General features: G+C 46.3%; 1 protein-coding gene across 1 annotated transcript; it reads right to left on the bottom strand.

Annotated features, from left to right (window-relative positions):
* Positions 1-3,689: 3,689 nt before the first annotated feature.
* Spata31f3 (SPATA31 subfamily F member 3) lies at positions 3,690-10,968 on the bottom strand. Its single transcript, XM_057791193.1, has 6 exons — positions 10,825-10,968; positions 10,334-10,379; positions 9,642-9,702; positions 8,273-8,727; positions 4,754-4,756; positions 3,690-3,925 (listed from the first exon to the last, which is right to left on the bottom strand). The coding sequence occupies exons 1-6, from the start codon at positions 10,966-10,968 to the stop codon at positions 3,690-3,692; spliced, it is 945 nt and encodes a 314-aa protein (XP_057647176.1).
* Between the last annotated feature and the right edge of the window lie 2,543 nt (positions 10,969-13,511).

The raw sequence follows: 13,511 nt of genomic DNA, 5'->3' as shown, positions 1-13,511 counted from the left end.
GACATTGCTGTGTGTGCCTTCAGCGGTGAATATTGTTTTGTAGTGGGGATCCCTCCCCCGCTCACATGTGGCCCTGAGTCTCCAGAGCCAAGCGGAGCTCCTCCCAGTCCTCTGCAAAGGAAAGCTTGCTGGCGTCCCCCTCGCCAACCACTCCAAGGCCTCTGGAGTTCTCCCTTCGCCATTTCAACTGCTTGGGAATTTTCACGCAGGCAAGCAGCTCCCTTCTCCTCTGCCGGTTCCAAGGTAACTATCACCAGATTTCCCAAGTGGATCCCTGCTCTCTTCCCTTCACCTTTGGTCTATTTGGTGCCATTCGCTCCCTAGTTCGCTGAAACAATCACTGTCTTTGTAAAGGTGTTTAAACCAATAGTCAGTGAGCTTAAAAAACAAAATGCATTGTAGTGTACAAGATGAACATTAGTAATTCATCAATATTGACTCCTCAACTGTAAGAAAGAAAGAGACCACATTAACACAGGATGTAATAATAAAGGAAATTTCCAGGGGCAGGAAAGGGTTCATGGGAACTTCCTATTTTCCCATCAGTTTTCCTGAAAATCTTAAACTGCTTTTTAAAAAAAGTTACAGCATCATAATATGAATATTTTTATGAACTATCATCATCCATGAATACCTTTCCAGGGACTCAGCTTGAACAGGCAAGCTAAGATGGCAACGAAGAGGTACGGTAAAGGGTGAGGCCATAGAAAAGGTAAGTTCAGAGGCTGGGAGACCTTGGGAGCCAGCTGTTCTACGCAAAGCATATGGAGATTTTAAGGGCATATGTGAACTAGCGCCCTAGTCAGAGATGTCCCACAAGCTGAGACGCTGAATAGGGCGGGGCACTTCTGCCCCTGCTCAGGATGTCCCAGCGGCTTACTGACAAGAGACTGTCATGACAAGACTGAGCAAAGTCAGGAAATGAAACATCACGCATTCTGCCCTGTGCTCTGCGTGTCTTATGACCTCCTCTTTCCAGGATGGAGTGGGGGTGGCAGTGAAAAGGTGAGGTATTTCTGGGGAAGACAATGTTTCCTCAAAGTCATCACCACTCCTGCCTCTTACAATCTTTCCACTTCTTCTCCCACATAGATGCCTGAGTCTTGAGTGAGGGGTTTTTAATAAAAACATCCCACTGAAGGATGAGTGCTCTCACTCCCTCCACAGTAAGCAGTTGGGGATCTCTGTTAAGTACCATCTACTGCAGGGGCTTGAGCGGTGGGTACCCTGATTTATGAGTATCATAAATTCATGGGTAGCAATATGTGGGTGGGAGGATCTGGAAGAAGTTGGAGGAGGGGAAAGAGTATGATCAAAATATATTCTATAAAAAAAAAGGAAAATAAAAGCACTGTAGGGGATCAATTGCCTGATTTTGCCATGAAATAGGAGCCAGTTAACAACATGAAGGAAGGCATGGGAAGAACCCACTCCATCGTAACCTAGGAAATACACATATTAACTCAGGTGCCTACCTGAGCCAGTCAGTTCCCTTCAGACAGGCTCCCTCTAGAACCCTCACCCCCACCCCCTCCTCCCATCCCCAGCAGGCAGAGAGGATGCCTGTTCGAAGGCCCCTTGATCTCTGTGGATGCCTCAGGAAAACACCTGTAGAGTGTTGGCTCAGCGAGCCTGTTTCTCCGCTTAGAGAATCAGCTAAGGGCTGATCTTCCTTCCTTTAGGCACAGAATCACCACTGAGAGGAGGAATGACACACACACACCCATACTTTTTCCCATCCGGCTTTTCCGCATTCTGCTAGCAGTGAACACATCGTACTAAATACTGGGGTCCTGTGAGAGGAAGCAGCTCCCATTACCACTTCCTCTTGACTTGATGGGATGGTAACAGATCCTGGATGTCCTTATGAACCAAAGGTATCCCACCCCTGCCTCACAGCCCATCACAAGGAAGCCCAGGGCTTCCTGCGCTTGCTTCAGCTCTCCTCTGAGGTAGGCTAGCAGGACGCAGCAACATGCTGCCTCTTTTCCTTTCTGCTTCCCAGTTTTTATTTCCTGGTCCACTTTCAAATCCTTGCTCATCCATGCTGAGCGTAGGATCCCCACCCCCACCCACCTTGTTTCTGTCTCCCCCTGAAAGCCCAGACTCAACAAACAGTTCACTGGCAGGTGATGACAATGATAGTCAAGAGAGACAAACTGAGGATTTGAGAAGCAAGTGAAGAACTTCTAGAAGGAGCGAGAATAAGCACCCACAATGAAGAGTAGCTAAAACCGCATTTGGCTGGTAGTGTTAGGGATGAAGTTTAGGAAAAGAAAGTTTCTCCATATTCAAGTGAGCATGCATCTCAAATCATCAGTTCGTCTCTCTGGACTATCATTGCCATCAACTGCCAATGAACTGTTTGGTTTCGTTTGGTTTTGTTTTCTAGCTTTTTGAGACAGGGTTTCTCTGTGTCGCCTCAGTTGTCCTGGAGCTCACTCTGTAGGCCAGATTGACCTCACACTCAGAGATTCACCTACCTCTGTCTCCCGAGTGCAGGGATTAAAGGAGTGCACCACCGCTGGGCAGAACTATTTTCTGTCTTCAAAAACACACAAAGACCAAACTTGTAGGGCAGTCAGTCCCTCCCTCACTGCCCCTTGCACTGCGCTCAGTAACCCTACAAGACAAAACAAAGCAGCCTTCGTGGGCCCCACACTCCTTCCATTGTACTTCGATGAAACAAAAGCCCTCAAAAGAGTTAATTCTATATGTTGTCACCAATTGCTTTCCCGTCAATCCGGTGCCATGTCTTACCTGTTCCTTGAGCCTCAGGGTCTTGAAACCATGAAGGATCTCTATATTTCTCAGGGTGACAGCGCCAAGTCCTCATGTCGCCTGCTAGATTGGCTGTTCTCCAGCTGACTGATAATGATCTCCTTGAGCTGCTTTCATCCCCATCCCCCCATCCCCCCCACCCTTCCAGGTCTCTTCTCTCATGGTTTCCCTCCTGCCTCAATGGCTGCTGCTTCCTAGTGCCTTGGGCTCACTCACCGGTATCATCAGGATTTTTCTTTTCCTTTCTCTTCTTTCCTCCCTACAATCCTTCTTTTCTTTCCTTCTAACTTCCAAATGACTTTATTGAGGTTTTAAATTACATGAAGTGTTCATTTGGGTGGAGCCGTCAGAACAAGTAAATTGTAAAAGGGAGCCATCAACACAGAGACAGACTGAACACTTTTTCAGGGAAAGGCAGGTTGCACGTTTCTTGTGGGAATTCAAGCCTGACTATACTTTTAGTGTATCTTATACAAAGGCCCCTCCCTTCTCAACACAAGTCCTTCTACCCCTAGGAGTCAACACGAAAGGCAGGCTTAAGCACCTGTACCACAGGGAGAACATTATCTACTTTATCACACACAGCAATGAAAACAAAGAAAAATACCGGTGTTTTGCTTATAGACAGAGTATATTTGGAGAATACCATGCCTCTTAGATGGCAGTGGACAGTTGACAGCCTTTGTTAAGGAAGGTGCAGAGCTTTGGGAACCTACAAACTCTTTCGGCTTGAAATGGTTGGTCCTCTCTGTGCTAACCAGTGCCTTCCACTAAGGTGAGTAGCTGCTACTGATTTCCTAGCTGGGTGATACAAATCAGCTGTGAACAATTTTCGAGCAGTCGTGGGAGTGCCATGAGGGTGTTGCTGGGACTGGGTAGGCACTGTAGGAATCGATGCAAGTCAAATGCTAATTCTTGGCACAGAGAGGCTTGGCCTTCTGGTCTTCTGTAGTTGACTTCATGTTGGCTCCTGTGTGGTCTCTGACAGAAGTCGGGTTCTTTTGGGGCTCTGCAGTCTTGGGTTTGGCCTCTGTTTCAGACTTACACAGGACAATGGGTTCCTCCAGCTGTTCACAGTTAACTTCAGGGTTAACCCAGTGGGAAAAGAACGTCATCTTATTTTCCCCTTCGGCTTCTGGGGGTTCTGGAAAGGTGGAACTCCAGTGAGTATAGTCTTCCCCATCAGACCCCCCCAACTCTCAGCCCTACCAAGTTTCACCCCTACAACATGGCCTGGAAGAATTCCACCTTGAAAATTTTCTATTTAAAACATGCAGTCCCACAAATACTGGGTCAGTAGATGATGGCCCAATAAGTTCTCATTGTAAGGTCTGGCCTTGTAAGAACTGGGCACCCCAGGCTGGGCATCCCCAGGAACCACTGGGTGAAATAAATGTTGGTTTAGCCTAACAGATGTGCAGAACATTTTTATCTGTCCCAAGGAATCCTGAAGGATGCTCTGGGTACCAGCAAAGAAACTGGCAAAAGCCAAGGGGCTAGAGATGGTGGCTCTACCGACAGAGGTCTCATCTGTCCCTCTCTTCACTGAAAGAAACTTGCTTAAACTAAAATTCTGCCTGAGAAAGATCCTAACAAGTCAGTGGGAAGGTAAGCAGCCCTGGGGTTCTGCTCAGAAATCTTCTATTGGCCCATGAACCTCATTAAAGTATCTACTTGGATTCCACTAGGTCCGCTGTTTTCCATGCTTAGGTAAGAACTAGGCTTCACTCTGGTCTAAGGGGTTCAGGGGATCTTCTGGTTGGATTATTTACATTGGTCCCCAGCTACACACAAAGAACCTGGGTGTCTATGGTGTCCCAAGTGACTGTGAGATGTCAGAGGCACAATGGGCAGAACCTTAGGGCTCTCTGCTCAGAGTTCAGCTGGAAATTCTTTCAAGCAGACCCTCTCTAGATCTTAGGGACGTGGGGATCCTGGGGGATAGGACTCTTGGAGCCGTGCTTTTCTTTACTGGCTTAGATCCCCAAAGGTCTCCAGTGTGGAGGTATTCTTTGGCCAAAAAGTGTCCCCTGTCCTCCTATCTGAATGGGACTTTTCCAAACATATCGCTAGGAATTTCTTTTTGAGGTAGAAATTTAGTTTGGGAATGATAAGTATTTTGAGTGATTAAGGAATGGCAGGAACATGGCCTCAGTTGTACTTCAGCCTGGAATACATCTCTGCATATGGCGTACAGGCGCTTTGAACATGTGGCCAGGATTTAGTATGCCGCTATTAAGGTTAAGACTGAATCAGAGATTCTAATGGGCTCAGGACTCATCTCTGTGATTGTGTATTAGCTAAAACTGCCAGGGTAATAATAGCTCGGAGAGAACCACAAAATAGCAGGCAGCCCTGGCAGGAAAGAAAACTTGTTTCCGGTTCCTAAATGGCTATGTGAGACAAGGCTTGGACAGCTTAGGGCCAGCAGTAACGACGTCTGGAGATACTGTTGCTGCTGGTCAAGGCCTGTCGGTGCTAAGCAGTCTGATCTGATTTCTATCTATGTGGCTCAGACTTGTTTTCCAGGGAAGAACAGAACCAAATTGCTATCAGAGCTCCTGGGGTACTGTAGACAGTGACTTTCAGTCTCAGAAGTTAGGGACGCGGGGATGGTGCTCTTGCGTGTCTTCCTATGTGGGCTCTGCCACAGTGTTTTGGTCTAACCAATCATCTGTAGACTGGCCCTGTTACTGCAGTAGATCAGTACACGCCATCATCCTCAAGGGTTCTGGCCGAGGAAAACGTACCAAAGATCGGGGCTGTGCTGCTTAGGGCAGGCGCTGCTGCTCAGCAGAGGCTAGAAGCAGCTGGATAGACTGCTGAATCTTTAGGGACCGGTTCCAGCGATAATAAAATCAACCCATTGTTTCAACCGCTGCTGGAGGTAGAACTCCAGCAGGCAGACTCCAGGGCAAGGCTGCTCCCTACCCTCTTGAGGTCGGGAATGGCCTGTCATCAGGCGGATGCCTGGATCTGATGAGACAGGCTCTAACACATCTCAGGGTTTATACGTTATATGGTTCTCTGCATCTACAGAGCTCTCCGGATGAGAGGCAGGTCCCGCTGGGGCTGCCACTGCCAGTTCACAGGTGCCACACCAAGACTTCACCCTTGGCCCAGAATTGGGACATTAATCTGGGTTTGTCAATGGAAATGCCCAAGTTTGGAAAAGTGGGGAAGAAGCTGGTAATATCGGAAGTGTAGGAAATTTTAGACAATACAGACATAAAGGCCATATCTCTCCTGTTGTGGAAAGATCCCTAAATGCAAACTCAAAATCCACTGTGCAGAAGATGAACTGCAGAAAGAGACCTAGCGATGGCACAGTGAGTTCAATGTGACCGCACCACCCCAAACACATACTCCTTCAAGGCCACTTAAATATGACAAGAATTTAAAATCTTTGAAGGAAGAAATTGAAGAAGACACCAGAAAGTGGAAAGATATCCCATGCTCTTGGGTAGGTAGAATTAACATAGTAAAAATGGCAATCTTACCAAAAGCAATCTACAGATTCAATTAAATGCCTATCAAAATCCCAGCAAAATTCTTCACAGACCTCAAAAGAATGGTACTCAACTTCATATGGAAAAGCAAAAAACCTAGGATAGCCAAAACAATCCTGTACAATAAAAGGACTTCTGGAGGCATCACAATCCCTGACTTCCAACTCTACTACAGAGCTGCAGTACTGAAAACAGCCTGGTATTGGCATAAGAACAGACAGGAAGGCCAAAGGAACCAAATCCAAGATACGGATATCAATCCACATACCTACAAATACCTAATTTTTGACAAAGAAGCAAAAAATATAAATTGGAAAAAAAAGAAAGCATATTCAACAAATGGTGTTGGCATAACTGGATGTCAACATGTAGAAGAATAAAAATAGACCCATATCTATCACCATGCACAAAACTCAAGTCCAAATGGATCAAAGACCTCAACATAAAGCCAGCCACACTGAACCTTATAGAAGAGAAAGTGGGAAGTACACTTGAATGCATTGGCACAGGAGACCACTTCCTAAATATAACCCCAGCAGCACAGACACTGAAACAAATAATTAATAAACAGGACCACCTGATACTGAAAAGCTTCTGTAAAGCAAAGGACATGGTCAACAAGACAAAACAGCAGCCTACAGAATGATAAAAGATCTTCACCAACTCCTCATCGGACAGAAGGTTGATCTCCAAAATATACAAAGAACTCAAGAAATTGGTCATCAAAAGAACAAATAATCCAATAAAAAATGAACTAAACAGAGAACTCTTAACAGAGGAATCTAAAATGGCTGAAAGACACTTAAGGAAATGTTCAACATCCTTAAACATCAGAAAAATTAAAGTCAAAACAACTCTGAGATTCCATCTTACACCTGTAAGAATGGCCAAGATCAAAAACACTGATGACAACTTATGCTGGAAAGGATGTTGGGTAAAGGGAACACTCCTGCATTGCTGGTGGGAGTGCAAACTGGTACAGCCACTTTGGATGTCAGTATGGTGATTTCTCAGAAAATTAGGAAACAACCTTCCTCAAGTCCCAGCAATACCACTTTTGGGTATATACCCAAAGGATGCTCAATTGTGCCACAAGGACATGTGCTCAACTATGTTCAAAGCAGCTTTGTTTGTCATAGCCAGAACCTGGAAACAACTTAGATGCCTCTCCACCTAAGAATGGATAAGGAAAATGTGGTACATTTACACAAAGGAGTACTACACAGCAGAAAAAAATGACATTTTGAAATTTGCAGGTAAATGGATAGACCTAGAAAACATATATTGAGTGAGGTAACCCAGACCCAGAAAGACAAATATCATATATACTCACCCATAAGTGGCTTTTAGACATAAAGCAAAGAAAAACCAGCCTACAATTCACAATCCCAGAGAACCTAGATAACAAAGAGGATCGTAAGAGAGACATATGTGGATCTAATCTACATGGGAAGTAGAAAAAGACAAGATCTGAGTAAATTGGGAGTGTGGGGATCATGGGAGAGGGTTGAAGGGGAGGGGAGAGAAAGTGTGGGGAGCAGAGAAAAATATATAGCTCAATAAAATCAATAAAAAATGTTTTTAAAAGACCACTTAAACACAGCTGAAAGAAGGAGCGAGTAGAACCTAGGCAATGGGATAGTTGGGAACTACTCTGTAGTGGCCTTCTGAGGCCGCTAGAGTCGAGGGATGGTAACCCATACTCCAACGGTCATCCGTTGTCAGGTTTCTGGGCTTTGAAAATATGGGAAGTGGTGAAGCGGTGCGCTACAAATGTCCCCAGGAACTCTTCCACAGAACGAGGGAAAGCTCAATGTGAGAATGCATGCATTTTTGTCTTCCTATTCTCACAGGCACCTTGGGGCCTTTGGGACATAGGAACAGCAGGTGACATGAATATGAGATCATAGGGTATTGTTTCAGGTTCAGGAAGCAATGGGTACCCGGAAAAAGAAGGAATCTAATACTCAAGGGCTGCTGACCTTCGTTCTTCAAGACAAGCTTCGTGGTTTTCTTCTGCTGCTGGTTTGCGGGAGCCCCGGGTTCTTCCACACTTGAGGAAGACAGAGAGCCTGCACCCTGGGCTTCCTGCTTTTGCCGATGATCACCACGGTAATATTGGAAGCTGGCATCACCGGTTGATGGGGCAGCTGACTGAGTTGAAGATTTCTGATCTGTTGACGGTGATGGTGTGAGGCTGGAAGCCAGTGAAATGTCTCTGGAGTCTTGGGAACTCTTGTCAAACAACGCTTTTGATGAAGCCAATGCCTCCAGGCTAGAAAAGGTCTGTGATGGTCTCAGCGAAGTCAGACAGGTCTCTTTGTTCTCATACCCCAGCAACTGCTGAATTTCCAGAGCCATCGCATTGCAGATGGCACAGGAAGGGTCTGAGCACAGGAGGCGCCGGACACTTCCTTCCTGAGGAAGCCAGCCGTGGCTAGGAAGGAAAACGGCAACTATTAAAGACAGCATGGCGCCTGCCTCCTCCGGAGTGGAGAAAGAGCACTTTCCCTCCTGCACCCTGCAAGTCCTGGGCCTATACCTCCAGGTGTCTACCTCTCTGCTCCTCTTCCTGGGAAAATTTCAGATGGTGAGGTCTGTGGCTGAGCTGAGAGTCTGGGCAAAGGTCTCAGACAACCTGTCTCAGAGAGGACTGGAAACCTGGGTCAGTTTTCTGCCAACCTTACCGAGAAACTGAACTAACTAGAAGAAAAGAACCAGGTAGATAAGAGGCACCCAGGGATTAGCTGATGGGTGGCACCAAGGACACCATCACGTGAGGGCCAAATCAGGTTTTTTGGGGGGGAAGGGGGGTGTCTGAGAAACTTGGTGTCTGGTAAATAGTATATCCAACTGAGAAACGGGGCCCTCACTCTAAGAACTGTGGGTGTCCCTGTCCCCAGCGTCTCTTAGGAATCAATCCCATTCTATAGACGTCCAAGGGAGAGTATAAGATGGCCGACTGAGGGTATCCCAGAAACCGGCCTTATGGAAGAGAGGCCTTCTGAGGAGACGCACGTGTATGTCAGCAGAATTCAGCCAGAGATGGGACAGTAATGGCTTCTTTATGCCAAATCTATTCTCTTGACAACACTATTCTCAAGACAGGAGCAACGCCAGCACTAGTCAACCCTGAAATGCAGAACTACTCAGACCCTAGAGTAAAATGGGTGACTTCTTCTTGAGAGACAAACAAACCCTCTCGGCCCTGGCAAGCTTCTCAGCTTGGACCGAGACACTCCATGGTGTATCTCTCTAGGCAACAGCCCCATTCCCATCCTTTGCCCAGGCCAGCCTAAGCAACCATCAGAGCCAGCTGGGACTTGGAAGACCACAGAAAGAAGAGTTCACCTTTTCATGATAGTGAGCAGCTTCTGCAGTTTCTCTGCTTCTTCCTTGGACGTTCTCTTAGCTGAAGGAGGAGGACAGAGGGTTAGGCAGAATGGAAGGTTGAGGGGCAATGTGTAAGCTGAAGGCCGCTGGGTGGTGGCGCACGCCTTTAACCCCAGCACTCGGGAGGCAGAGGCAGGCGGATCTGTGAGTTCCAAGTCAGCCTGATCTACAGAGTGAGTTCCAGAACAGCCAGGGCTATACCAAGTCTTGAGAAACAACAACAACAAAGAAGCTGAAGGCTTTTGAAGGGCAGGTGACCCACAACCCAAAGAGTAAATGCTCTGTGTACAGCTGGTTGTGGTACTGTCCTATACCCAATTTCACTATCTCACAACCACGCAGTTAGTGCCCATTTTGTGGAGGACAAAGATGGAAGTAGCATGGCTTCCACGGGGCTTTAAAAATTCACAAATGACAGAATTAAGGATATTGGCTTCCCATCCTTGTACTTTATCTCAGGAAGGTCAGACGGAAGATGGAGCATGCCTGATCTCTTTCCCACCACAGACGTATTTTTTGGCTGCCACTGGTTTATAGCACAGTCTCTGAGGGTTGGAAACACCTGACTTCTGGTGTCAGTCAGCGCAGGGGGCCAGAATCTGTGCGAACCTCACCCACAGAGGTAGGGAGTCAAAGAAACTGGGATTTACCTTTTGGTGTTCTATCTCTAGGCCTGTGCTTGATTCTTCGATAACACTTGAAAGACAAAAATATTAGAATATGAAATAGAAACACCAACTTTTTTCATGTCTAAAGTGAAACAAAATCCAGAAATAATCCCTAATCTTTTGCTGTCTTCCAGCCTTGCGCTCCCCTCCCCCCTGTTCCATCTCATCATCCTTGTTTCTCCCATTTCTTCCTCAGTTCGAGACTCTTCCATACTCTACATCTTCCATCCCATTTCATAGACAAGCTCTGTGGTGGATTCAAGGGTCAAGCAGAAAGACCGGACAAGCTAAACAACAGGCAACACTAGTACCCAAAGGGCTTCCATTATCCAAGATCCTAAATGTCCACCAACCAGAGCGGATCTGGGATCCAGTGAAGAAATAAAAATCAAGGGGTAAGATAACCGACAGACGGTGAGGGGTAAACTTCTTATCATAAACAACATATTCAGGCCTGGTTAGCATTTCCCTACCTTGTAACAGCTCTTGTCAGGTCCCAACCTTAATCCCTGGTAGCTCCTTTTCACATGCCAAATAATTAATGCAATAATGAAGATAGATCCATACTTATATAGCGGGTATCCCACATCCCACAGAATAAAATTAGGGTTCAACATCACTCGACTTCCCTAATCATCCCTCCCCCAGAATTCCATGGTGTTAGAATGCAAAGTCTCCGAATTCTAGAGTTTGGCTCTCTGCCTCACAGAAGACATACCCAGGCCATCAAACTACCTCACAAAGCCCTCCTGCTCCACCAAGCAAGCAGAGAATTAAAACCTTTTGTCTATCTTGGATAAAATTATGGAGTAGGTGGGCCATCTGTCTATGTGTTACCGTCATTGGTTAATAAAGAAACTGCCTTGGCTTTTGATAGGACAGCATCTTAGATAGGTGGAGTAGACAGAACAGGATGCTGGGAGAAAGAAGCAGAGTCAGGCAAATATCACGGAGCCTGCCGCCAGGTCAGACATGCTGAATCTTTCCCGATAAGCCACCACTTCGTGGTGCTACACAGATTATTAGAAATGGGTTAATCAAGATGTGAGAGTTAGCCAGTAAAAGGCTAGAACTAACGGGCCGGGCAGTGTTTAAATGAATACAATTTGTGTGTTGTTATTTCGGGTGTAAAGCTAGCCATGCGGGAGCCGGGCAGGACGAAAAGCTGGCCTGCTCGCCTCATCACTACAAAATCATGAGGTGGTTCAACATTCAGACGAGGGTGTCAGTTGTCTGTATTGGCCGCAGAGCCTGTGACAAAAGATGAGGCAGTCGCTGGGCGGTGGTGGCGCACGCCTTTAATCCCAGCACTCGGGAGGCAGAGGCAGGCGGATCTCTGTGAGTTTGAGATCAGCCTGGTTTATAAGAGCTAGTTCCAGGACAGGCTCCAAAGCTACACAGAGAAACAATGTCTCGTGGGGTGTGGGGGAGGAGTGCAGGAGGAAAATGTCACATTCGCAGGTGGCATATACCCCTTCCTGCTTCCCTCCCTACTCTATGCTATGACAGCTCCATTCTGTGTTAATTCCGTGGTCTGGGCGATTGTCTCCAGATAACCGAGTCTTTACCCACAATGCATCCACTAAGCAAGACAGAGGCTAAGTCAGAGCAGTACCAGGAATTCCATGTACTGGGGAGACAACTAAAACTCACACGACAGGCTTGGGCAGGAATTATAGGGCTAAATCTTAAAAGCATAATTTAACGTCACAGGTAATGACTGATAGCCAGTATTGAAAGGTTTAGGAAGAGGATCATGTAAAACAGGTCGGGGGCGGGGGGGAGGGGACCGAAAAACAAAACCTATCTGGCTGCTGTACTTCTGAATTTCTGAATATTTCTGAGAAAGGCTAGGCTAGGCTGTGCAACCTATCTGGAAAAGGGTAGGATGCTGGTGGGAACAGCCCCTTCCACGGAAGCATATGACAAGACTCGATTTGAAGGCTCCAGTCCAGGCTCATTCTTCACAATTGTCTCCGCAGATCTTGTGGCACCTGGCCTATTCCTTTAGGTAGGTTAGTGGCATGACTTTTGTCAAGGACCAACAACTAGTAAATCTTTGTTTGAAACCATCATGGTTACGCTATTAGACTGAAATGGTGTTGATGAACATGTGAATAGCCTCAGGCACAGCAAGATTTACTCCATTTGACCCCAACCTCTACCCTTCCTATGTTCACGGACTCACACGTTAATGTCAGCTTCATGGTCCTTAGGGACAGGACAGTATGTCTCCAACAATCTCCTTGAGAAATTCTTGTTCTGATTAAGAGTGATCTTGTCAGGAGGTGGTGGCACACACCTTTAACCCCAGCTTCTGAACTATCCACCTAGAAATGATTAAGGGATGGACACAGAGCTCAGGGAGAAACTCTTTGCTCAGCAGGTACAAAGCTTTGGCTTGAGCCCCAGCACCAAAAGAATATAATAAATAAATAAAAGCCAAGAAAAGTTACTAAAACAATGAGTTTGTTTTATGCTAAATATATCATAGCATAATTTTTATAATTGTGGTTATAAGACTTTTTAAACTAGTTACAAGGAAGAATATTCTGGAAATTATTTGATAAATGGATCAGTGAGTGTTTTCCTTACGTGTCTCTTATCTACAACACAGAATCAATTTTTAGATTAAAGATGATTTAGGGAAAGTTTCCACGTGAATCTGAGATGAATTTGAGCCATTTTAACATCTTTTATAGATTTGCAAGTGCCGAGATGAGCTAGGAATGCGAAGTTTCTGCAAACGAGAATGAACGGCAGATTAGCCAAAGCCAAGGGAAAAGCTGCGTGAGGGTTGAGTCTGGAATAACCCCACAGGCTCCTATTTTGACTCTGGGAGGCTCTGGAAACCTCAAGAGGGGTCTAGCTGGCAGAAGCAGCTCACCAGGGCAGGCCTTTCCAGGTTACAGATCTTGGTCTGTTCCCCTTTCTCTACTTCCTGGCCCACCACCATGGGAACAACCACCGCTTCATGTTCCCACTGCCACAGGCTGCGCCGCTCCGCCATGCTTCCCCACTATGAAAACTGAAACTGTAAATAAGCCAAGATAAATCTTACCCTCCTGTCTGTCAGATGTTTTCGTTCCAGTGACACAATTCTTACAATCAGCATGTCAACCCCTCAGGGGCAGGTCCATGCGCCTAAAAGTAGCAGATT

Source organism: Chionomys nivalis, chromosome 16 (genome assembly GCF_950005125.1).
Source record: "Chionomys nivalis chromosome 16, mChiNiv1.1, whole genome shotgun sequence".
Classification (NCBI taxonomy): domain Eukaryota; kingdom Metazoa; phylum Chordata; class Mammalia; order Rodentia; family Cricetidae; genus Chionomys; species Chionomys nivalis.
This window is presented reverse-complemented; position numbering and strand designations above follow the sequence as displayed.

Coding starts and splice junctions, on each gene's coding strand:
- Spata31f3 (XM_057791193.1), bottom strand. CDS start 10,968: ATGTTGAACCCTAATTTTATTCTGTGGGATGTGGGATACCCGCTATAT. Junction 10,380..10,824: donor CTGACAAGAGCTGTTACAAG/GTAGGGAAATGC, acceptor TTGTCTTTCAAG/TGTTATCGAAGAATCAAGCA. Junction 9,703..10,333: donor TAGAGATAGAACACCAAAAG/GTAAATCCCAGT, acceptor CTCCTCCTTCAG/CTAAGAGAACGTCCAAGGAA.